The 26,843-nt window shown below is 45.1% G+C and overlaps 1 protein-coding gene across 1 annotated transcript in view; it reads left to right on the top strand.

The window, feature by feature from the left end:
* Window positions 1–26,843, top strand: part of LOC132817324 (contactin-associated protein-like 5) — a 1,293,865-nt gene that overhangs the window by 1,205,958 nt on the left and 61,064 nt on the right. Inside the window, exons 20-21 of the mRNA XM_060827734.1 lie at window positions 738–871; window positions 22,798–22,891. Of these exons, the coding sequence (XP_060683717.1) occupies window positions 738–871; window positions 22,798–22,891 (228 nt within the window). The remainder of the gene's footprint in view (window positions 1–737; window positions 872–22,797; window positions 22,892–26,843) is intronic.

Below are 26,843 nucleotides of genomic sequence, written 5' to 3'. Positions count from 1 at the left end.
TGACATACTGAAGTAACAAGAAAAACATGCAGCAGCATATCATATGTCAACAAAACACAAAATGTGCAAGAGACAGCACAACACACATACGCACACCAACACAACAGTCTGATGAAAGACCACAAATGCAGAATGCTGACATTTTGTCTCTGAGCAGATGCTGCTAGACCTCCTGAGTCATGATGTGGAGATGCCGGTGTTGGACTGGGGTGTACAAAGTTAAAAATCACACAACACCAGGTTAAAGTCCAACAGCTTTATTTGGAAGCACTAGCTTTCGGTGTGCTGCTCCTTCATCAGGTGAAGGAGCAGTGCACTGAAAACGGATGCTTTCAAATAAACCTGTTGGACTATAACCTGGTGTTGAGTGATTTTTAACTTTGTAGACCTGCTGAGGGTTTTTCAGAATATTCGGTTTTTCAGAATGCATCACATGCCCAGCACAAGCACAAGTACATATCAACATAACAGCAAACACATACTAAGCAATGCTCAGATGCCCAGCATGGAGAATGTATGAGTGCACAATACAATAGGCATACAGCACAATGTATACACAATTCTCACACAACATATTCCAGCAGGCAGAATCAACGACCTCTCATGTAATCCTGCCTGTGTACACACTGGGAATCAATTGAGGCTGGAGAACCTCTTTCTACAGCCATTGATTTGTCAACTGGTCAATCAGGCAAGACAACACAAAAGTGAATGAGAATTATCTTCTTTTGTTTCAGGAAGTCTTCAGGTCAGGTACAGACTTGACAAGGATAAAGATCCTGATATCTTTAGCCTCGACCTTGGAAACCTAGCAGACGGACATCTCCACAGTGTGAAAATCGACCGTGAAGGACCAAGGGTCCATGTTGAGGTAATGAGTCATGGAATAGAATAATCCATTTTTGACTAGGGAGCATTTATTTTTGGAAACTATAGTTAAAAACCTTGGCAAAATAATGCCTGAGAACCTTGTGTCAGCGAGCATCAGTTTCAGTTGTACAAAGAGGAGGTTGCCCATGTGAAGCATCCTATTTTAATAAGCATGAATCTTTGTGGATTTATTACCCATGATTTATTTATCAGTAATAAGCTATGGATGCTACATGTACATTAATTACATCAACTGAAAAGTGATCAGCACTTGCTAATTAAGAAACTTAATTATGAGCTCCTGTTAAAGAGGGCATGTTATTGTTATTGTTTTTGTAATTATGCAGTTATTTAACTTAATGCACCATGGCTAAACAAGGGAAAAAATGCCATGAGGATCTGACTGGTGGCATGTTTTTAATGTTGTAAGCCCACTGCTGGGAAAAAAAAAGAAAATTTTAACGTGTGTCTTCCATTATTAGTGCATAATGGAACATGTCAATTTTTAGGAATGAGGAGATAAGCCATAAGTTGAATAGCTTCAAGTTGTTGAACAGTTTGTGTTGTTTGGCCGTTAGGCTCACAATGAAGGAACTTACTCTTGACCTCCTGATGAGCTTCAAGAAATTGCTGGATTTATATATCCAGGTGAAACACACTGAAAATGTTTAAGGCCTTTATTTCACCATCAATTGCTTTCTTCATCAGTACTCCTGAATAAAATTAAATACGTTGAAGAGATCGAAACTGAGGAGACTCAATCCTACAGTAGTAAATGCTTCCAAGATTTTTTTAGATTTAGGTTTTCAGGTTTGACCTTTCGAGTAATCAGCATGATGGTTCAGTGGTTCGCACTGCTGCCTCGCAGTGCCAGAGACCCAGGTTTGATTCCATCCTTGGGTGACTATCTGTGTGGAGTTTGCACATTCTCCATGTGTCCTAGGTTTCCTTCCACAGTCAAAAGTGTGCAGGTTAGGTGGATTGGCCCTGGGAAATGGAGAGTTACAGGGTTCATTTTGGGAGGGATGCTCTTTAGAGTATTGGTATGGCATCAATGGGCAGAATGGCCTGCTTCTATACTATGGGATTCTATAGTTCTCACATATTTTCTTTTGTGTCAAGTCATAGGTATGTACAGCATGAAAACAGACCCTTCAGTGCAACTCGTCCATGCCAACCAGATAACCTAAATTAATCCAGTCCCATTTGCCAGCACTTGGCCAATATTCTTCCAAACTCTTCCTATTCATATACCCAACCAGATGCCTTTTAAATGTTGTCATTGTACCAGCCTCCACCACTGCCACTGACAACTTATTCCATACATGCACCACCCTCTGCATGAAAAGGTTGCCCCTTAGATCCCTTTTAAATCTTTCCCCTTGAACCCTAAACCTATGCCCTCTAGTTCTGGACTCCCCCATCCCAGGGAAAATACTTGTCTATTCATCCATGTCCCTCATGATTTTATAAACCTCTGTAAAGTCATCCCTCAGCCTCCGACACTTCAGGGAAAATAACCCCAGTCTATTCAGCCTCTCCCTATAATTCAAATAATTTCACCCTGGCAACATCCTTGTAAATTTTTTCTGAACCCTTTCAAGTTTCACAACATCCTTTCTTTATTGCCTTTCTTTTTTTCCCTCTCCCTAACTCAGTCTTTCCTTTCCTCCCTTTATTTTGCCTTCCTTAACTATTATTTCTCTAATTCAACAGACTTCCTTTTCAGTCAGTCACCTGTGGTTCCTTCCCCTCTCCTTAAACTTCTTGTCTCAAGGAGATAGACCACTGTATCCAATAGTCAACTGATACAGACCAGTCAGGACAATGTCGTCAGGGAGAAATAGGGTTCAGAAGCCTACACAGTGGAGCAAACTGATCCTTGAATCTCACCCCAAAGTGGCAAGTGCTAGCTAAAATCTAGGCTTGCTGTCCCAGTAAGGATGGTAACAAGTTCTTTTGAAGTTCAGGGAGCAAAAGGAACTCCTCCAACTCCCTGAAAAGCAGCAATTAACAGGACTGGGAAATTAACCTTTGACCTGAATTTTTGCTACTGGGTTGGGACTGCAGATTCAGGGTCCTTCTGCACAACATTAACCAATCGCAGGAAAAAAAATACCCCAGATCTTCTTCCAGACAAGCAAGTTTCTCAGAGTCACAGGTGAAGATCCTGAAAGCTTGAGAAGGCTGCCAGCTATGGAAGCAGTGCAGAGATGAGCAGTAGGTCTCTCATAATGCACTTTGTTATTGCAATTAAACAATGAAATAAAGTTAAAAAAACAACAGTCCTCAGGCTCTACATCTCGCGTCTCCACACGTTCCCCAGGTGCCATCCATGCAAACCAATGCCAACTCATGATCACGGTCCATCTCCTTGGACCCTGAAAAGGGAACCTATGCCCTTCACCCCACTACTCTTCATCCTTATAAGCACCATGCCAATTCACCCAGTGTTGGCATTGGCAAACATCAGCTCTCACGTTGAGTTAAGTAAAGTAATTGTCTGTCAATTGCTGAATTCACTGTCTCAAATACACACATGAAAGTCTCTTCTATCACTTCACGATATTTAACTTTCCTAACCCCTTGTAAACAATGGAGTTCTTTATTGCACCCTCAAGATTTCGGCAACATTTGGTGCTGACTATCAAACTGCTAATGAACTGATACTCCACAGTGATAAGTAAAATTACTCTATGCCTCCAAAGGCCAAACACAGACAAGTGGGACTAGTTTAGTTTGGAAAACTTGGTCAGCATGGACAAGGTGGACCGAAGGGTCTGTTTCTGGGCTGTATGACTCTATGACTGTGACTCTAAAGGCTGTGAAATGAGTCATGTGACACTGAAATTAACTGGCAAATTAGATTCATGGAACCCTCATTAGTGATGGAGTGGCAAAGCAGACATTTTAGACAATATTTCAGAATAGAACAGAATAGAATATCCTTCACTTTTTTTTGTCACAGAAGTACAGGAGCACAGTGAAAAGTTTTTACAGTGGCTGCCTCTAATTAGGTACAAGGCAATAAGTACAAATCTTGGTTCCAAAGAGGAATGAAGAAAAATACTAATATTACTTACTGTGTGAAAAAAAAGGCAATTTTAATCGAGTCAAAGGATTGACTTGACAGTCTAGTAAGGAATTACAGATCAATAATACATTGCAGCAAGTCAGTGAACACGTGGTCCAACAACAGTCCCGTTCAGCTCCAAGTCTCCAGGCCCACTCCGCACCAGCTCTCAGTTGCATCAAGGGAAGTTGCACTTCTCCGGCACTCACTTTTCTTCTGTCAGATCTCCAGGACCCGTTTCACCTCCCGCTGCTCCAGGATGCGTTTCTCCTCGCGCTACTCCAGGACCCGGTTCCCTAGCACTGCTCAAGGACGCGTTTACCCTGGTACTGTTCCAGGATGTGTTTCTCCTGGCGCTGCTCCAGGACCCGGTTCCCCTGGCACTGCTCCAGGACGTGTTTACCCTGGCACTATTCCAGGACGTGTTTCCCCACCCCCGCTCCAGGACACAGTTCCCCTGGCACTACTCCAGGACACAGTTCCCTGGAGCTACTCCAGGACCTGGTTCCCTTGGCGCTAACCCAGGACTCGGTTCCACTCGCACTGCTCCAGGATTCAGTTTCCCTGGCGCTACACCAGGACTCGGTTCCCCGGCGCTGCTCCAGGACCCAGTTTCCCTGGCGCTACTCCAAGACTCGGTTCCCCTGGTGCTGCTGCAGACTCGGTTCCCCTGGCACTACTCCGGATACGGATACCCTGGTGCCGCTCCAGGACCCAGCTTCACTGGTGCTACTCCAGGACTCCGTTCCTCTAGTGCTGCTCCAGGACCCACTTCCCCTGGTGCTGCTCCAGGACTCGGTTCCCCTCACACTGCTCCAGGACACGGTTCCCCTCATGCTGCTCCAGGACTCGGTTGCCCTGGCGCAACTCAAGGACACAGTTGCCCTGGCACTGCTCCAGGACACGGTTCCTCTGGCACTGCTCCAGGATCTGCTTCCCCTGGTGCTACTCCAGAACTCGGTTCTCCTGGCGCTGTTCCAGGACTCGGTTCCCCTGGCGCTGCTCCAGTACTTGGTTCTCCTAGTGCTACTCCAGGACCGGTTCCCCTGGCACTGCTCCAGGATGCGGTTCCCCTGGTGCTACTCCAGGATATTTCCCCTAGTGCTGAATGAGAACCCAGTTCCCTGGCATTACTCCAGGATTCAGTTCCTCTGGCGCTGCTCCAGGACTCAGTTCCTCTGGCACTGCTCCAGGACTCGGTTCCCTTGACGCTGCTCCAGGACGCGGTTCTCCTGGCGCTGCTACAGGACTCGGTTCCCCTGGTGCTGCTCCAGGACACCTTTCCCCTGGTGCTGCTCCAGGACTCGGTTCCCCTCTTGCTAGTCCAGGACCCAGTTCTCTGGCGCTGCTCCAGGACTCGGTTCCTCTGGCGCTGCTCCATGACTCTGTACCCCTGACGCTGCTCCAGGACTCGGTTCCCCTCTTGCTAGTCCAGGACCCAGTTCCTTGGCCCTGCTCCAGGACTCAGTACCCCTCTTGCTAGTCCAGGACTCGGCTCCCCTGGTGCTAATCCAGGACTCGGTTCTCCTGGTGCTGCTCCAGTACTCTGTTCTCCTGGTGCTGTCCAGGACACGTTTCCCCGGCGCTGCTCCAGGATGCGGTTCACCTGGTGCTACTCCAGGACACGTTTCCTCGAGCGCTGAACGAGAACCCAGTTCCCCTGGCGCTGCTCCAGGACTCTGTACCCCTGGCCCTGCTCCAGGACTCGGTTCCCCTAGCGCTGCTCCAGGACTCGGTTCTCCTCTTGCTAGTCCAGGACCCGGTTCCTCTGGCGCTGCTCCAGGATTGGTTCCCCTGGCGCTGCTCCAGGACGAGGTTCCCCTGGCGCTGCTCATGGACTAGATTCCTCTGGCGATGCTCCAAGACCCGTTGCCTCTGGCGCTGTTCCAGGACGCGGTTCCCCTGGCGCTGCGCCAAGACGCAGTGCCTCTGGCCCTGCTCCAGAACTCGGTTCCCCTGGCACTGCTCCTGGACTCCGTTCTCCTCTTGCTAGTCCAGGACCCGGTTCCTCTGGCGCTGCTCCAGGACAAGGTTCCTCTGGTGATGCTCCTAGACCCGTTTCCCCTGGCGCTGCTACAGGACTCGGTTCCCCTGGTGTTGCTCCAGGACGCGGTTCTCCTGGTGCTACTCCAAGACCTGGTGCCTCTGGCCCTGCTCACGTACTCGGTTCCCCTGGCGCTGCACCAGGACTCGGTTCCCCTGGCGTTGCTCCAGGACGTGGTTCTCCTGGTGCTACTCCAAGAACTGGTGCCTCTGGCCCTGCTCATGGACTCGGTTCCCCTGGCGCTGCACCAGGACGCTGTTCCCCTGGCGCTGCTCCAGGTCACGTTTCCCCGAGCGCTGACCGAGACCCCAGTTCCCCGGAGCTGCTCCAGGACTTGGATCCCCTGGCGCTACTCCAGGACCCAGTTCCCTGGCGCTGCTCCAGGACTCGGTTCCCCTGACGCTGCTTCAGGACTCGGTTCCTCTGGCGCTGCTCCAGGACACGTTTCCCCTGGCGCTGAACGAGAACCCAGTTCCCCGGCGCAGCTCCAGGACTCAGATCCCCTGGCCCTGCTCCAAGACTCGGTTCCTCTGGCGCTGCTCCAGGACTCGATTCCCCTCTTGCTAGTCCAGGACTCGGTTCCCCTGGCACTGCTCAAGGACTAGGTTTCTCTGGTGATGCTCCAAGACCCATTTCCTCTGGTGCTGCTCCAGGACTCAGTTGCCCGGCACCTCTCCAGGACGCAATTCTCCTGGCGCTGCTCCAGGACTCGGTTCCCCTGGCACTGCTCCAGGACTCGGTTCCCCTGGCGCTGCTCCAGGACACGTTTCCCCGAGTGCTGAACGAGAACCCAGTTCCCCAGCGCTGCTCCAGGACTCGGTTCCCCTGGCGCTGTTCTAGGACACCGTTCCTCTGCCGCTGCTCCAGGACTCGGTTCACCTGGTGCTGCTCCAGGACCCGGTTGCCCTAACGCTGCTCCAGGACTCCGTTCTCCTCTTGCTAGTCCAGGACTCGGTTCCTCTGGTGCTGCTCCAGGACGCAGTTCCCCTAGCGCTGCTCCAAGAACCGGTGCCTCTGGCCGCGCTCCAGGACTAGGTTCCCCTGGCGCCGCTCCAGGACGCGGTTCCTCTGGCGTTGCTCCAGGACTCGATTCCCCTGGCGCTACTCCAAGACCCAGTGCCTCTGGCCCTGCTCCAGGACTCAGTTCCCCTGGCGCTGCTCCAGAACTCAGTTCTCCTGGCACTGCTCCAGGACATGGTTTCCCTGGCACTGCTCCAGGATGCGGTTCCCCTGGTGCTACTCCAGGACATGTTTCCCCTAGCGCTGAATGAGAACCCAGTTCCCCGGCATTACTCCAGGACTCGGTTCCTCTGGCGCTGCTCCACAACTCTGTTCCCCTGACACTGCTCCAGGACTCGGTTCCCCTGACGCTGTTCCAGGACTCGGTTTCCCTGGCGCTGCTCCACGACTCGGTTCCCCTGGTGCTAGTCCAGGACCCAGTTCCCCTGGCGCTGCTCCAGGACCCGGGTCCCCTGGCAATGCTCCAGGACGCAGTTTCCCTGGAGCTGCTCCAGGACTCGGTTCCCCTGGCGCTGCTCCAGGACATGGTTCCCCTGGCGCTGCTCCAGGACCGGTTCCCCTGGAGCTGCTCCAGGACTCGGTTCCCCTGGGGCTGCTCCAGGACATGGTTCCCCTGGGGCTGCTCCAGGACCGGTTCCCCTGGTGCTACTCCAGGACACGTTTCCCCTGATGCTGTGCCAAGACCTGTTTCCCCTCTTCCTGCTCCAGGACCTGGTTCCCCTCATGCTGCTACAGGGCTCATTCGCATTTCAAGCATGTGCTTGGTGAAGGGCTTATGCCTGAAATGACAACTCTCCTACTCCTCAGGTGCTGCCTGACCTGCTGTGCTTTTCCAGCACCACACATTTCAACTCTGACTCTCCAGCATCTGCAATCCTCACTTTCTCATGGACAAAAAATGGACAGGCTTGGTGGATTGGCCATAGCAAATTTCCCATACTATTCCAGAGTTGTGCAGGCTGAGTGGGTTAGCCATGGGAACTGCAGGGTTACAGGGATAGGGTAGGGGAGTGGGTCTAAAAGGGATTTGGTTCAGAGGATCAGTTGGACACAATGGGCCAAATCACCTGTTTCCACACTGTAGGGATTCTAGGATTCTAACAGGAAGCAAAGTGCAGGTTAATGTGTAGTCTGCCCTCGGGATCAGTGTTGACAAACAGATCCCAAGTTTGGTTTCTGAATTTGTTGATAATCCAAAGATAGATCGTAAAACAAATTGTGAAGAGCACATAAAGAAAGCACAAAGGGATAATGATAGGTTAAGTGAGTGGGCAAAGATCTGACAGATAGAGAGTGATGTGGGAAAATGGGAAAATGCCTATTTGATAGGAAGAATGCAAATGTAATCTAAATGGTCAGAGATTGAAGATCTCAGAGATGCCATGTGCTCTGGCCGTCTTTGTTCATGAATCAGAAATGTTTAGTCTGCAGGCATAGCAAGCAATTAGGAAGGCTAATGGAATGTTATTACTTTATCACAAAGGGAATTGAAGACAGAGGTCCAGAGGTTAATGTTTCAGTTATGTAGAGTGCTAGTGAGGCCTTATTTGGAGTACTATGTGTACAGTTTTTATCTCCTTATTTATTACCTGGAATGAGTGTGTATTTTTATGTGGAAAGGTTAGACATGCTAGGCTTGTGTCCGCTGGAGCTCAGATGAGTAAGAGGTGATTTGATTGAAGCATGTGAGGTCTGATGGATCTTGACAGGACGTATGTGGAGAAGATATTTTCTCTCATGAGGGAACATAAGACTGTCATTTTATAAAATATGGGATCACCTATTTAAGATAGAGATGATGAGAAATGTCCACCTTAAAAATAGCCAGAAACTTTGCATCCACCACTTTTTCAGGAAGACAGTTTCAAAGAGTCATCGCTGACAGTGAAATGTTTTGGTAGTTTTGAAAGTGAAACATACCATGTCAGGTATTTACCTTTGGAGATAATGCCACAGGCTTGAGACTGAGTAGATTCAGAATGGCCCAGTCTCCCAGAGTGCTGTTGTAGAGACGTTGTTCTCCAGATCTGAAGAAGGGCAACTCAATCCAAAATGCTAACTCTGATTTCTCTCCATAGATGCTGCCAGACCTGCTGAGCTTTTCCAGCAATTTCTGTGTTTTGTAGATGTTGGCCTGTAATGTAATCTGTCCATTTTGTTGTAATCTGTCCATTTACATCTAACATAGAGTGGAATTCAAGCACAGGTAATCAACTGGTTTTTAACCTGGATTCAGTTCTCCCCAATTGCCATAGTGTAGAACACAGAGAATGCCACTGTTGAGATCAGGTTACAAAATTCCCTGTAAAGTAATGATTAACAGAGGCAGGCAAAAAGTCTGTGTGATCATCAGAAAGACAATAGCTTGGCTTTGTGAGCTACCAAATTAGATTAGATTAGATTCCCTACAGTATGGAAACAGGCCATTCGGCCCAACAAGTCCACCCAGACCCATTCCCCAACATTTTACCCCTGACTAATGTACTTACACTATGGGCAATTTACCTGACTTGCATGTCTTAGGACAGTGAGAGAGAATCAGTGCACCCAAAGGAAACCCACACAAACATAGAGAGAATTCACAAACTCCGCACACAGTCACCCGAGGCTGGATTCGAGCGCGAGTCCCTGGTGCTGTGAGGCAGCAGTGCTAACCACTGAGCCACCATGCCAAATGCAGGAGAGAGCTGGTCATTAGTTGAAGAGATGCAACTTGCAGCTCTTGAAGGAATCCAGGAGATTTGCACGGGCATGGTCAAGAGAAGGAGAATCAATTGAACAGGTTTAATGCCGATGGTGTATTTGAGAATCACTGTTACAAACTAAGCCAAATGCTTGAAGATGGCTGCCCAAAGTTACTATTCAGCAAAAAGAGCAGTGTAGTGTGGGATATAGGTCAAGTAGTGTTACTTCTGCAATTATAATTACTTATACAAAGTAAATGAACTAAGAGCTGAGTCAACAGGAATGGAAGCTGTGTGGAGGAAATGCATAATTGTTTTTTTGTATTAGCTAAAATTGTATGCAGGAGTGAGGCGGGACTGCAAAACAGTGGTAGATGTTACAGGCGAATGGATGGGATGCTGTGAGGAGATGCAATTGGGCTAGATATGCCTGTACAAACAGTAGGCATAAACATCTGTTTCCCACTTCTACAGAAACACAGGAACAAACCCCAATTAAAAGGGTCTTAACGATAAGATGCTGAGAGGGGAAGCACAGATGGAGGGAGTAGATAATGGTAAGGAAAGGATATACCTAACAATGACTCACAGCGGGATGAGGTCAAACGGCCTTGTGAGGCCAGAAATAAGCATTTTGTCACAGACAAGGCCGGATAGGGCAAGAGATAAACAAGAGTAATGGGTACCAGTCTTAGGGAAATGGAGGATGTAAACAGGGGAGGAGCAATGAAATAAAAAAAAAGAAACCAAATTATATAAATATTGAGTATTCGTTGAATTCTGTGTGTGTTTGTCCCTGCCTTGAGGACAGTGGACATCGCACCCACTTGCAAGTGTGAAATAAATGACGCTACTGATTCAGATTTTATCTCGGACTGAAATTATTGAAGTGAGTGAGCTTTGTTCCTCAGAGTAGGATGCTTCAAGGAAATGTCGCTTTTTAACTAAGAGGGCAATAATTCCTTGAAGAGTGCACTTCAAAATAATCATGAGAGGGAAGTTTTCCTTTCTGTAGCTTAAAATATAAATTGTCAACAGAGAAAAAAAAAGTTCAGCCAATATTTATTTTTAGTTACTTGTTAACATTAAAACGTGATAATGTGAAATCATTTTGTGTTGTTCACTCAGCTGTTAGGAGTGAAAGGTTTGAATTACAAGGAGAAATTGGATAGGCTGGGACTTTTATCACTGGAGTACAAGAGGTTGAGGTTTATAACATGATGAGGGACATAGATGAGGTGAACAGCAGGTGTCTTTTCCCTCAGGTGAAAGGGAGTGAGGGTGTTCAAAACTAGAAGGCATGTTTTTAAGGTGAGAAGAGAAAGATTTAAAAAAGACATGGGGGCAATTAGTTTTACACAGAGTAGTTCGTGTGTGGAATGAGCTTCCAGAGAAAGTGGTGGATGTGGGTACAGTTACAATGTTTAAAAGACATTTGGATAAATACATGAAGAAGAAATGTTTGGAGTGCAGGCAGGTGGGACTGGTTTAGTTTGAGATTATGATTGACATGGACTAGTTGGACTGAAGGGTTTGTTTCTGTGCTGACTGAATATATGACTCTATTAAATCTCAAGTTTAAATCTTTCTAATTAAGCTGACAGTTGGTAGGAAGATTATAAAAGATGAAATGATTTGAATAATAGTATTTGTTAGCACCAGTTACTGAATCCCCCAATATATGGCTCTATCCTCTTTACACAATGGAAAAGTATTTGTGTTAGAGCAACGTTGACCACTAGATCATTCACTTTCATCCCTATTTGCTTTGTAACACGAATATGTCACACGAGAGAGAGAGAGAGTCTATTCCCTTGTCCAACAATTACGTGCAGCGATGCATCTGGAATTCAACATATTCCGAGCCCTTGGCACTTTCAAGATTAATTGTACAGGGTTTTGTATAATATCACATTGTGTCCAATTTGCTCCTGCACCATCATTATATATTAGCTCTCATTATGGATGCAGTTGGTTTATTCCACATGCTCCAGGCTGTTTAACTGGTGTTCCTTTCTCCTGGAGAATATGACTAATTCCAGCTAAGACAGAAACAAATCTCACTGTAATTGGGAAACCATGTTGGTGCAAGTCCACCTGGAAGGCATTAACCAAGTGTTAATGTCCGTAAACTTAAGGAGGTCAGTGCCAATTAGAAACATGAAAGAAGATGGTTTGCTTGTCTGAGCAAACTGAATAACAAGCCACTCACAGAGCTTGTGTGGTACACTGAGAAGATTGATGGATTCACTAGAGGAATAGCTTTCAGTGCACATAAACATGGTTTTACATAATTACAACATAAAACACTTGATTCAGTCAAATGAACTTGCATCACTTACGCATCCTGAACTTTTCAATGTGCCAGACAGCTCCAGGTGCTTCATATTAGCATAGCAGAGGAAGGATTTCATACCCTAGCTCAATTATTAGAATCTCTACAGTGTAGAAGCGGGTCGTCCTGTTAATCAGGTCCACAGCACTCCTCTGAAGACATCCCACCCAGACTCACACCCCTCCCCCATTCCTGTAACACTGCATTTCCCACTGTTAATCCACCCAGTCTGCACATCCCTATATACTATGGGTAATTTAGTGTGGCCAATCCACCTAATCTTTGGACTGTGGAAGGGAACAAGAGCAACCAGAGAAAACCCACACAGACACAGGGAGAACGTACAAACTCCACACGTCATCTGAGTGTGGAATCAAACCTGAGCCCATGACGCTCTGAGGCGGCACTGCTATCCACTGAGCCATTATGTTGTCCCAAGCATTGATGGTACTTCTCAAGGGCCTTGAGGTAGCGTTGGTAATTTTGGAGCCACATAGAAGAGTTAGAAAGGTGACTGCCTTACGCACAAGGAACTTAGTATCAGTAATATGTCACAATCATTAAAGACTCTCATCCTTAGGCATCTGAAGGTGGCACTTGTGGATTGGAAGCAATGTTGAATCTCCGCAGTGATGTCAGCCTTTGATATGAAGTAGTTTCTCAGGTCGGGGAAATGTACCACGTTTGGGAGAATTTCCCTCTTGCTCTTAATGGAGGATGAAGTGGAACTTAGCCTGGGAGGGGTCCATAAAGACATTAGGCGAGGCTTGAAGATCCTCTTTGGACAGTGCAGAGATGACATTGTCATTCCACATAATGAAGTATCACAAGTGAGTTTGGTATATCACTTTCTTATTGGAGCTCAACCAATAAGCGTGAAACACTTACTGTTCATCTTGTAGACAATGTCCTCACCACTGGGAAGGTTGATCTTGACAAGGTGAAGAATGGTGGTGATGAAGATGGGAAAAAGGATGGGATCGGATGGGGGCGGGGAGAGAATGGTTGACATATGCTTGACCCCGCTCTTGACCTCAAAGGATTCTGTCCTGTTACTGTCAGTGAGGACCAGCGCCGATACCTTGTCGTAGAGGAGATGGAGGATGTTGATGAAGTCTTGGGGACAGCCAAACTTTCACAGGATCTTCCATAGCACTTCCTGACTGAGTTAGGCCAATGAACACCCTAGAGTGGTTGGTTTTGTTCCTGGCATTTGTCTTGGAATTGTCAAGGAATGCAAGTTACGTCCAAAGTTCTGGGTTTGGCTTTCCAGAAGGATTTCCTTAGACACTGAGAGAAGGCATCTGGGAAAGATGTACTCCCCATCCGCACATGATGCTGCTAAATAAGATAAGAGCCCCTTGGGGTTAGAGGCAAGGTATTGGCATGGTTAGAGGATTGACAGACTGCCAGAAGGCAGTGAGTGGGGACAAAGGGGTCGAAATTCAAGATGGCAGCCAGTGACTCGTGGAGTTCGGCAGAGATCCACATTGGGAAGGCAATTATTCACCTTAAACGTTAACTATCTGGACAAAGGAACTGAGGGCGTTGTTGCTGACTTTGCAGATGACACAAAGATAGGTGGAGGGACAGATCGTGTTGAGGAAGTGGAGAAGCTTCAGAATGATTTGAACAGGCTAAGAGAGTGGACAAAGAAGTGGCAGATTGAATACAGTGTGGGAAAGTGGGAGGTTATACACTTTGGTAGGAAAATTAGAAGCTACTTTCTAAACAGGGAAAAGCTTCAACGATCTGAAGCACACAAAGGCTTTTGGGACTCTTGGATTCAGGATGCCCTTCACAACATACCGATTCAGTTCACAGATTGTTAGGTAAATACAATGTCAGCATTCAGTTCAAGAGAGTTAGAATACAAGAGCAAGAATGTAATGCAGAGGCTGTATAATGCTCTGGTCAGACTGCATTTGGTCAGACTGCAAGCAGTTTTGGCCCCAAAGGAAGGAAGTTATTGTGTTAGAAGTTATTGTGTTATACAAATACCGGAAGAAACATCAAAGCAGCGCTTCACACGAGGCTCCAACAGCACTGATGATGTTCCCTAGCCAGGGAACGAAACGTTTGCAGCAAAAACTTCCAGCTCGGCGAGCAGAACCACAACAACGGATACCCGAGCTACAAATCTTCAATCAGATTTTAAACTTACAAAATAGTGACAGGATAGGGAGAAGATGTTTCCACCAGATGTAGAGAATGAGACTCAAGGGCACAGCCTCAGAGTGAAGAGATGACCCTTTAGAATTGCGAGGAGGAGGAATTTCTTCCATCAGCGATTGCTGAATCTGTAGAACTCATTGCTGTAGAAGGCTGTGGAGGCCAAGTCATTCATTGTATTTAAGACAGAGATACGTTCTTGATTTGTAAGGGGAACAAGGCACATGGGGAGAATGCAGGAGAATGGTTCAAGAAACATGTCAGCCATGATGGAATGGCAGAGCATACTGAATGAGCTGAGTGGCTTAATTCTTCTCCTTTATCTGATCGTCTTACGATTGCAAACTGGTCTACTTGGTAAGGCTGCCATACGCTGGGGATAAAGATCACTCAATAATTTGCCTAACCTTTGGTTCTGTCTTGCCTGGCATATTATTCTGGCGAAGAAACAAAATTATTTAATTGGGCTTCTACTGGTATCACTTTTATCATTGAGCTAATTGAGTCACCACAAGTTTCCGGAGCACTGCTCCTTTGTCAGGTGAAGTCAGCCATGCTCCAAAAGCTTGTGATTTCAAATAAATCTGTTGGACTGTAATCTGGTATTATGTGACCTCTGACCTTGTCAACCACAGTTCAACACTGGCACCTCCAGATCATGAATTAATTTAAATAGTCCTCACCTAGGTGGGAGTAGGTAATGAAAACTTGAATAATCTTCGGCAAGTTAAATGCCTAGCTATGTTCATTTAATCTCTTAAATAATATTTTTATGCTCTTCCTTTTTTACTTTGGCCTTTTGCCAAGAGGAACATTATCAAATAAAATGAAGAAAATGAGCTTTTATCGTTTCTCCTATTAAAAAAAAAATTGTCTCCTTCTTCAATTCATTAATGAATACTGTACCAAAGTTTAACAGTCAGTGCCTGATTGAAGGCAATGAATTCTGGCTTTATACAGCCCGTACTTACATTCTTAAGATCGCAAAATAAATCCGAATGACACAGGAAGCAGCAAATGAGCTGCAGTAGTTAAAGAAGACAGCTCAGCACCACCATTTCCAGGGCAACTAGGGATGGACAATAATTACAGGCCCTGCAGCATCAGACCATAAGATGTAGCAGCAGAGATAGGCCATTCAGCCCAACAAGTCTTCTCCATTCATTCAGTGAGATCTGATAACTTTCAACTGCAGTTACTTGCCTTTTCCCCATAACTCTTCACTTCCTTATTATTAACAATCTGTCTATCACAATAGACAATAGACAATAGGTGCAGGAGTAGGCCATTCTGTCCTTCAAGCCTGCACCACCATTCAATATGATCATGGCTGATCATCCTTAATCAGTATCCTCTTCCTGCCTTATCTCCATAACCCTTGATTCCACTATCCTTGAGAGTTCTATCCAACTCTTTCTTAAATGAATCCAGCGACTGGGCCTCCACTGCCCTCTGGGGAAACGCATTCCACACAGCCACCACTCTCTGGGTGAAGAAGTTTCTCCTCATCTCTGTCCTAAATGGTCTACCCCGTATTTTTTAGCTGTGTCCTCTGGTTCGGCACTCACCCATCAACGGAACCATGGTTCCTGCCACCAGAGTGTCCAAACCTTTAATAATCTTATATGTCTCAATCAGATCCCTTCTCAGTCTTCTAAACTCAAGGGTATACAAGCCCAGTTGCTCCAGTCTTTCAATATAAGGTAATCCCGCCATTCCAGGAATTGACCTCATGAACCTACGCTGCACTCTCTCAATACCCAAAATGTCTTTCCTCAAATTTGGAGACCAGAACTGCACACAGTACTCCAGGTGTGGTCTCACCAGGGCCCTGTACAGCTGCAGAAGAACCTCTTTGCTTCTATACTCAATCCCTCTTGTTATGAAGGCCAGCATGCTATTAGCCTTCTTCACTACCTGCTGTACCTGTATGTTTACCTTCATTGACTAGTGTACAAGAACACCCAGATCTCTCTGTACTGCCCCTTTACCTAAATTGATTCCATTGAGGTAGTAATCTGCCTTCCTGTTCTTGCCACCAAAGTGAATAACCATACATTTATCCACATTAAACTGCATCTGCCATGCATCTGACCACTCACCTAACTTGTCCAGGTCACCCTGTCATCTCCTAACATTCTCCTCACATTTCACCCTGCCACCCAGCTTAGTATCATCAGCAAATTTGCTAATGTTATTGCTAATACCATCTTCTATATCATTAACATATATTGTAAAAAGCTGCGGTCCTAGTACTGATCCCTGCGGTACCCCACTGGTCACTGCCTGCCATTCCAAAATGGAGCCGTTTATCACAACCCAGAGTGTATTTCATGACACTGCTTTGATAGGGTCTGGAGGATAGAATTTCACGGATTTACTCCGTTCTGAGAGAAGAAATTACTCCTCATTTTTATCTCGTTCAGACGTGGAACAAACTTCCAGAGGAAGTGGTCAATACAGGTACAATTATAACATTTAAAAAAACATTTGTTTAGGTACATGAATAGAAAACATTTAGAGGGATAAGGGCTGAACACAGACAAATAGGACTGGTTTGGTTTGGGAAAGCTGGTCAGCATGGATGATGTGGACAGGAGGGTCTGGGTCTGTGCTGTATGTCTCTCACCCTTACCTTGAGATTATGTCATCTGGTCCTTCACTCTTCCACGGTTAAGATAAATGAGCCTGATATAACACTTCTTTTACCCTATTTAAATCAGTTTTTCGGAACGGTCATTCCTTAATCAAAACATTAATTCTGTTTTTCTCTCCCCGTAGATGCTGCCAGATCAGCTGCGTTTCTCCAGCACTCTCTTTATTTCTTTCAGATTTCTAGCATCCATCTTAATATGAGTGTTTCATTCACTGCCACTTCTCTTCCAGAAAAGTGTTCTGCTTTTTTCTCCAAAGAGATTCCTGTTTTAATTTTTCAGCTTGTTCACTTTCATTGCTTTTCACCACCCAATACTGACAGAAGAGTCACACCGGACTCAAAACAGTCACTCTGTTGCTCTCTTCACCGATGCTGCCAGATCTGCTGAGTTTCTCTAGCATTCTCTGTGTTTTTTATAGCCTGGAGCCTTGCATTGATTGCCAATAGTGAGCGGTGAAGAAGGCAGCTGTATTGCTGTATAACACTGTCCTGCTTTATTGTCACTCATAAAGCATGTGCCAGCTGCTTACACAGCAAACACACTGTATATTCTTCAAGCAAATGGCCATGGCTCAAATTCTCAAAGGACTAACCCCCAGTTGAATGAAAAAGAAATACCCTCAGTTGGGGACTGCATCATATTCAGTCAAGGGCATTGTCTGATCTCAGTCCAAAGAATGATCATGGTCAGTTGGACACGAGGTGTGATCGTGGCACAAAGACTCATGTCCTCACATTCCAAAGATTGGACTATGATCAATCCTACGGGTTGATGCAAGCATTACAGACGAGTTAGTCAGGGAACTCCACAGAAAACCTTTCTCTGCCTTCAATCAGGAAAGTTGGTGAGGTATCCTGAGTGAATGTGGGAGTGCAGGAGACAGTTAGGTCTAGTGGTTTGGGGTGATGGCATCACTCAGAGCCATTGAGAACAGACACATTTTTTTTGTCCAATGTGTACAGGACGGTTTCCTGACACAGTGTGTAGATATGCCAACAAGGGGCGAGGCCACATTGGATTTGGTACTGGGTAATGAACCCTGCCAGATGTTAGATCTGGAGGTAGGTGAGCATTTTGGTGATAGTGATCACAATTTGATTATGTTTACTTTAGTGATGGAAAGGGGTAGTTGTATAAACTGGGCAAGAGTTATAGCTGAGGGAAAGGCAATTACGATGTGATTAGGCAAGATTTAGGATGTATAGGATGGGGAAGTAAACTGCAGGGAATGGGCACAATTGAAATGTGGAGCTTTTTCAAGGAACAGCTACTATGGATCCTTGATAAGTATGTAGCTATCAGGCAGAGAGGAAGTTGGTGAGCATGGGAGCGGTAGTTCAGTAAGGAAGTTGAATCTCTGGTCAAGAGGAGGAAGATGACTTATGTTAGGTTGAGATGTGATGGCTCAGTTAGGGTGCTTGAGAGTTACAAAAGTGCCAGGAAAGACCTAAAGAGAGAGTTAAGAAGAGCTAGGAGGGGACATGAGAAGTTGTTGGTGAACAGGATCAAGAAAATCCTAAGGTTTTCTATTGGTATATCAGGAATAAAAGAATTACTAGAGTAAGGTGAGGGCCAATCAAGGATAGTAGTGGGAAGTTGTGCATGGAATCAGAGGAGAGAGGGGAAGGACTAAATGAATACTTTTTGTCAGTATTCACACGCGACAAAGGCAATGTTGTTGAGGAGAATATTGAGATACAGGCTACTAGACTAGCTGGGATTGAGGTTCACAGGGAGGAGGTGTTAGCAATTCTGGAAAATGTAAAAATAGATAAATCTCCTGGGCTGGATGGGATTTATCTTAGAATTCTCGGGGAAGCCAGGGAGGAGATAGCCGAGTCTTTGGCTTTGATATTTATGTTATCATTGTCTAAGGAATAGTGCCAGAAGACTGGATGATAGCAACTGTTGTCCCCTTGTCCAAGAAGGGGAGTAGAGACAACTCTGGTAACTATAGACCAGTGAGCCTCACTTCAGTTGTGGGTAAGGTGTTGGAAAGAGTTATAAGAATCAAGATTTATAATCATCTCGAAAAGGAATAATTTGATAAGGGATAGTCAACACAGTTTTGTGAAGGGTAGGTCGTGCTTCGCAAACTTTAATGAGTTATCCTCAGGTGGAGGAGGGTAAAGTGGTTGATGTGGTGTATATGGACTTCAGCAAGGCATTTGAAAGGTTCCCCAGGCTAGGCTATTGCACAAAATACGGAGGCATGGGATTGAGGGTTTGGAACAGAAATAAGCTAGCTGCAAGAAGACAGAGGATGGTGGTCATCCTGGAGTTCAGTTATTAGTGAGGCACCCCAGGGATCAAGGTTTTGGTGTCCACTGCTGTTTGTCACTTTTATAAATGACCTGGATGAGGACATAGAAGGAAAGGTTAGTAAATTTGCGGATGACATGAAAGTCGGTAGAATTGTGGATGGTGGCGAAGAATGTTGGAGGTGACAGAGGGACACGGATAAGCTGCAGAGCTGAGCTGAGAAGTGGCAAATGGAGTTTAATGTGGAGCAATATGAAGTGATTCACTTTGATTCACCACATCAACCACTTTACCCTCCTCCACCTGAGGGTAACTCATTAAGGTTTGCGAAGCACGACCTACCCTTCACAAAACTGTGTTGACTATCCCTAATCAAATTATTCCTTTTCAAGATGATTATAAATCCTGATTCTTATAACTCTTCCCAACACCTTACCCACAACCGAAGTGAGGCTCACTGGTCTATAGTTACCAGAGTTGTCTCTACTGGGCTTATCTTAAGATTTTGGTAGTGTCAATGAGCAGAGAGATCTTGGTATCCATGTACGTAGATCACTGAAAGTTGCCACTCAGATTGATAGGTTTGTTAAGAAGGCATACAGTGTGCTAGCTTTTATTGGGAGAGTTTCAGAACAATAACATCACGCTGCAGCTGTACAAAACTCTGGTGCAGCCAGACTTGGAATATTGCATACAGTTCTGTTCACCGCATTATAGGAAGAATGTGGAAGCTTTGGAAAAGGTTCAGAGGAGATGTACCCGAGTGTTGCCTGGTATGGATGGAAGATCTTATGAGGAAAGGCTGAGGGACTTGAGACTGTTTTTGTTCAAAAGAAGAAGGTTGAGAGGTGACTTAATTGAGACATACAAGATAATCAGAGGGTGAGATAGGGTGGGCAGTGAGAGCCTTTTTCCTCAGATGGTGTTGGCTAGCACAAAGGGACATAGCTTTAAATTAAGGGCTGATAGATATAGGACAAATATCAGAGGTAATTTCTTTACTCACAGAGTAGTAGGGGCATGGAACAGTCTACTACTGCCTGCATCATTAGTGGACTCGCCATTTTTAAGGGCATTTAAATGATTATTGGATAGGCATATGGACAGAGAATGGAATAGTGTAGGTTAGATGGGCTTCAGAGTGGTTTCACAGATTGGTGCAACATTGAGCACCAAAGGGCCTGTACTGCGCTGTAATGTTCTATGTTCTATGCTACATGCAACCGTGGGTGGCATGGTGGCCTAGTGGTTAGCATTGCTGCCTCACAGAGCCAGGGACCCGGATTCGACGCTGTGAAGTTTGCATGTTTTCATCATGTCAATATGGATTTCCTCTGGGTGCTGTGGTTTCCTCCACAGTCCAAAGATATGCAGATTAGGTGGATTGGCCACGCTAAATTACCCACAATCTCCAGGAATGGACAGACTAGGTGAGTTAGCCACGGGGTATTCAGAGTTACAGGGAAAGGGGAGGAGAGATGGGTCTGGGTGGGATGCTCTTTGGAAGGGGAGTCTGGACTCAACGGGATGAATGGCCTGCTTCCACACTGTCGGGATTTTATGATTCGAACAGTGAGAGCAGTAAGCGGTAAACCTTGGTAAGGAGTTGAGAACAATTGGAGTGAGTGGAAGCAGCAGAGAGAAGATACTGGCAGCTACCTTGGTGAAGTACAGAAGACATTCATTCAGTTGCCATGTGGCTGTGTATTCCTCCAAGCCAGTAGCACCACACTGACCCAGGAGGTGATCACACCATGCTAACGGTGTCGATAGATCTGGTCATCTCTGGCGGTGCTGGGGAAACAGGAGAGCCTCCTCTTCCCCCCCAACAACCCAGTCTAGAAAGTGGGATACCAACTGACTTTTCCCAATGCTCTGCATTGCACAGTGAGACACTATAAGCAATTTTGCCTTTGAAATAGAGTCACAGAGTCCAAGAGAATTACAGCACTCAAACGGTCTAACTCGTTCATGCCAACCAGATATCCTAATCTAATCCAGTCTCACTTGGCTCATATCCCTGCAAACCTTTCCTATTCATATAGCCATCCAGACACCTTTTAAATCCTGCAATTGTACCAGACTCCATCACTTCCTCTGGCAGCTCATTCCACACATGCACCACCCTCTGCATGAAAAACGTTGCCCTTGGGTCCTTTTTATATCTTTCCCCTCTGACCCTAAACCTGTGCACCTTAGTTCTGGACTCCCTCACCTAGGGAAGAAACTTTGTCTATTTATCCTATCCATGCCCCTCAAGATTTTATAAACCTCCACAAGGTCACTCGTCAGCCTCTGATGCTCCAGGGAATACAGCTCCAGCCTGTTCAGCCTCTCCCCATAGCTCAAATCCTCCAACCCTGGCAACATCCTTGTAAATGTTTTTTGTACCCTTTTAAGTTTCACAACATCTTTCTGATGGGAAGGAGACCAGAATTGCACACAATATTCCAACATTGGCCTAACCAATGTCCTGTACAGCCGCAACATGACCTCCCAACTCCTGTACTCAATATTCTGACAAATAAACAAAAGCATACCAAATGCCTTCTTCACTATCCTACCAACCTGCGACTCCACTTTCAGAGAACTATGAACCTGCACTTTAAGGACTTTTTATTCAGTAACACTCCATAGGACCTTACCATTAAGTATGTAAGTCCTGCTCTTATTTGCTTTTCCAAAATGCAGCACCTCACATTTATCTAAATTTATTTTTGGCCCATCTGATCAAGATCCGTTGTACTCTGAGGTAACCTTCTTCACTGTCCACTACACCTCCAATTTTGGTGTCATCTTCAAGCTTACTAACTATCCCTCCTATGTTCACGTCCAAATCATTTATATAAATGATGAAAAGCAGTGGACACAGCACCGATCCTTGTCGCACTCCACTGGTCACAGGCCTCCAGACTGAAAAACAACCCTCCACCACCACACTCTGCCTTCTACATTTGAGCCAGTTTTGTATCCAAATGGCTAGTTCTCCCTGTATTCCATGAGATCTGACCTTGCTAACCAGTCTCCCATGAGGAACCTTGTCAAACGCCTTAGTGAAGTCCATGTAGATCATGTCCACCACTCTGCCCTCATCAATCCTCTTTGTTGCTTCTTCAAAAAAACTCAATTAAGTTCATGAGGCATAATTTCCCATGCACAAAGCCATGTTGACTATCCCAAATCAGTCCTTTCCTTTTGAAATACATGTAAATTCTATCCCTCAGGATTCCGTCCATCAACTTGCCCAAACCAATGTCAGACTCACTGGTCTATCATTCCCTGGTTTTTCCTTACCACCTTCCTTACATAGTGGCACCACATTAGCTAACTTTCAGTCTTCTGGCATCTCATAGCATGAAATGGCACCCACACCATTAGCTCCTGCCTCTGCTGAGCATTGGGAGAATACTGCAGGTGGAGGCAAGATGCATACTTACGAAAGGGAACAATGGAAAGTTGCATTATTAAATGTCCAGTCTCACAGAAGAAAACCATCTATGAAACATCCTGAAATTGGCACTTCCAAAATATGGGAAAACGTCAACCCAAAGCTTCAAAAGTAGCCTTTGAAATTTAAGGCTGCTCAGCAAGAAATTGTCACTTTGTCAAATAAAACAAACATTTGACTGTAAGATGCATTTGAATGCAGTAATTATGTTTTCCATTGAATATTTTTGCAGGTTGACTATTTCCATGCCAGGAGCTACAAGCTGTCAACTGTTTCAGATAAAGCATTTAACGGCCTCAAGTCTCTTGTCCTTGGCAAGATAATAGGTAAGAAACATTACAATAATTCCAACAATATGTCAAACAAAATATGTGTGCCAGTGTGAGTTTTTTTAAAATATTCACCTTTCTGAATAATCACAATCAAATCCCTTGAACTGAGGAGATGAGGAGGACAAGACTGAGATAACAGAATCAGTCATTGTATGTTGCCTTCTGCCTCTCATTTAAAAACTGCTGAGAAAAGGGGCAGATGGCTGCTTTCTCTAACTGATGGAGTGCTCAAGGCTAAGAACAAAAGTAAGTTACAGCTGGCTCTGCACAATCCTCAGTCAGTCTATTTTATTAAGAGTTCCGAGTTAGTTATTTTTGTTATGTTTCGTCTCTTGCAGCGTGGAAGTGGAAATACTGAGGGCAGGTGGTCATCTAAAATGAATTTGGAATGAGCTAGTTGGTGATTTATGCAGAAAACCAACACCTCTGGCTGAGATCCACCAAGTAAACTGAAAATAATCCCCATTCCCGTCCTCGGTTTACTAAGGTTTCAAAAGTATAGATTTTGAATATTCCAGGTCCATATCACACTGCAATAGTTCCTCCCGAAGCCACGGGGGATACTTTCCAGAACCTACCATGGAACCCAAAACCACAGATGAGAGCGAACCCATTCACTTAAATGGAAAATTTCCCTTCCTGGCAGTCCCCTGGCCTCTGGTTCTGGAACGTTCCCTATAATATGTTTAGGCTGAGGTAAACTGCGGGCAACTGAAACTGTAGAAAATGATTCCATTGATATGGTGGTTGCAAGGTAATTAAAACTTTGAACCTTACATATTTCTGTTTCTTTTGGATCACTTAAAATGATCTGTTTCTCGATGTTACAGCCCAGAGTAGAGGAGGCCACTTTCACTATCGTCCTTCTATTTCATTGGTCATAATTTAAAATACAAATACTGGGGCAGATTTTCCAAGGCAATTTTACGCAGATCGCCAGTCCAATCTTACTTTTCTATGTAAGAAGGGAGCTCCGCATTTCTGAGAGGATTTTCTGGGGAAGGGCAGTCTGGTAGAGGGGTTGCTGCTCTAGCAGTGTGGGGCAGAAGCACTACAGGAACAGGCAGAAGGAAGTCCACTTCGGTCCAGTCTGTTGCAGGGAAGTTGGGAGTGTGAGAGGTAGGTGTCAGCTCTGTTAAACAGTTAGACTGTGTATTTAAGTGTCTAGCTTTTCTTGAGTAGCAAATTCATCAGCATCCTCTAAAATCTCGAAATGAAATGGCAACGTTCATAAGGTTCCAAGCATACAGGAATTACCCAGAGGAACATTCAAACTTTTTTTAGATTAGATTACTTACAGTGTGGAAACAGGCCCTTCAGCCCAACCAGTCCACACCGACCCGCAACCCACCCATTCCCCTACATTTACCCCTTATCTAACACTATGGGCATTTTTAGCATGTCCAATTCACCTGACCTGCACATCTTTGGACTGTGGGAGGAAACCGGAGTACCCAGAGGAAACCCACGCAGACACGGGGAGAATGTGCAAACTCCACACAGACAGTCACCTGAGGCGGGAATTGAACCCGGGTCTCTGGTGCTGTGAGGCAGCAGTGCTAACCACTGTGCCACCGTGCCGCCCACTAACTTCAGGGTAATGATTTTGGAATATATGATTCTGCAGGGTCCCCATATGTAACTCTTATGTACACTTATCCAACGAGAGCAAAAAGTAAGAATACTGTTTCCTGTTACCTAGCTGACCAACTCCACATTGAGTCTTCGAGGCATGTAACATGGAAACAGACCCTTCAGCCCAATTCCTCCATGCTGACCAGGTTTGCTAAATTGAACTAGCCCTATCTGTTTGTATTTGGCCCAAATCTCTCTAAACCTTTCCAATCCATGTACCTGTCCAAATGTCTTTTAAATGTTGTAACTGTACCAGCCTTCACCACTTCCTCTTGCACCTCATCCTATACATGCACCACCCTCTGTGTGAAAATATTGCCGCTTAGATCCCTTTTTAAATTTTCCCCCCTCGCCCTCAAAAGTAGAACTCCCTTGTCCTGGGAGAAAGACCCTAGCTATTCACCTTACCTATATCCCTCAAGATGTTATAAAGCTCTGTAAGCTCACTCCTCATGCTCTAGGTTAAAAATGTCCCATCCAATCCAGCATCTCCCTATAGTTTAAACCCTTGAATCTTGGAAACATCCTTTCAATATTTGTTGTACCCTCTCCAGTTTAATAGCATTCTTCCATTATCAGAGCAACCAGAATTGTACACAGTTGGCAATCAGAATTGTACTTCATCTATGTCATGATTTGGAGATGCCGGTGTTGGACTGGGGTGTACAAAGTTAAACATTACACAACACCAGGTTATAGTCCAATACGTTTAATTGGAAGAGACAACCACCTGACGAAGGAGCGGCGCTCCGAAAGTTAGTGTTTCCAATTAAACCTGTTGGACTATAACCTGGTGTTGTGTGAATTTTAACTTCATCTATGTCATTATTCATACTTCATCATGAGGTGGATTGTCCAAGCTAAATTAGCCCAGGGATATGCAGGCTAGGTGAATTAGTCTTGGGGAATGCAGGCTACACAGATTGGGTTGGGGTTGGGTCTGGGTGGGTTGCTCTTTGAATGGCTTGTGTGGACCCAATGGGACAAATGATCTGCTTCTATACTGTGTGGATTCTATGATTCTATATTGGGTTTTAACCAAAAAGAAGAACAAGTTTTGTAATGAAAACAATTATGGGTTTAATATCTAAACAAAACTTATTCAAGAAAGATGCAATAATTGATTTACATATATTCACCTTGTTTATGTGCTCAAGGCTTGGAAAGATGGCTGAACCTACCAGATATTTGATATTTCACTCTACCAGCTGCATTGACATGGTGGTCTATGTATATTATAGCCTATTTGCATTATTAACAACATGCATTTTACACAATTCTACCACTTTCCTCCATTAGATATATTTTTTCTATCTTAAATTATGTAACATCTTCATTAAAGTAAGGGCAGAAAAACATGTTAAATGGTCCTGCACTAATGCTACAATCGTTTTTTTTTTGTTAGGCTTAACTGAAGTCATAATGGCAATATAACTAGCATTAAATGTCCCAAGAAGAGAAGCTTCATTTAATTAAGACATGGGCAATAAGTACTGACTTTGCTGAGGATGCCCATTACCCAAGAATGAATAAATAAATAAAGCCATTAGCTGTATTTGCTCAAACAGGCACAAAATGCCCAGGTTTTAATCATGTGCCAATGGAACATGGGCTTCTTACTGCCTTGTGCCTCACTCAAAGTGTGGGTGCATTTCCAACACTGCATTCAGTGTAGTAGATGCATTATGCGTGTCTGGCATAACAACAAATTATATTTATATAGCAGTTTTTTACGTAATGAAACATGCCAAGGACCTTCACAGCACCATTATAAAACAAAATATGACATCAAGCACTATAAGGCAAAATTTGAGCAGCCAATGGGCTGAGGAGTGGCATTTGGAATTTAATTTAAATAAATGTGAGGTGTTACGTTTTGCCAAGGCAAGCAAGACAGGACTTACACAATTAAGATAGGGCCATGGGGAGTGTTGCCAAATAAAGAGACCTAAGAGTGCACATTCATACTTCCTGAAACGTGGAGTCCCAGGTAGACAGGGTAGCAAAGAATGTGTTTTGCACAGTTGCCTTCATTGGTCTGAACAGTGAATGCAAGAGTTGGAATGTCATATTGCAGCTGTATAGGACGTTGGTGAGGCCACTTTTAGAATATCGTGTACAATTCTGGTTGCCCTTCTATAGGAAGGATGTTGTTAAATTTGAAAGGGTGCAGCTAGATTTACAAAGAGGTTGCCAAACGAGAGTGTTTGAGTTATAGGGAAAGGCTGAATAGGCTAGGGTTTTCTTCCCTGGAGCATCGGAGGCTGAATGATTATCTTAAAGAGCTTTATAAAATCATGAGGGGCATGGA

This window comes from Hemiscyllium ocellatum, chromosome 7 (genome assembly GCF_020745735.1).
Source record: "Hemiscyllium ocellatum isolate sHemOce1 chromosome 7, sHemOce1.pat.X.cur, whole genome shotgun sequence".
NCBI classification, from domain to species: domain Eukaryota; kingdom Metazoa; phylum Chordata; class Chondrichthyes; order Orectolobiformes; family Hemiscylliidae; genus Hemiscyllium; species Hemiscyllium ocellatum.
The sequence above is the reverse complement of the archived record's forward strand: the minus strand, read 5'-3'. Positions and strand labels throughout refer to the sequence as shown.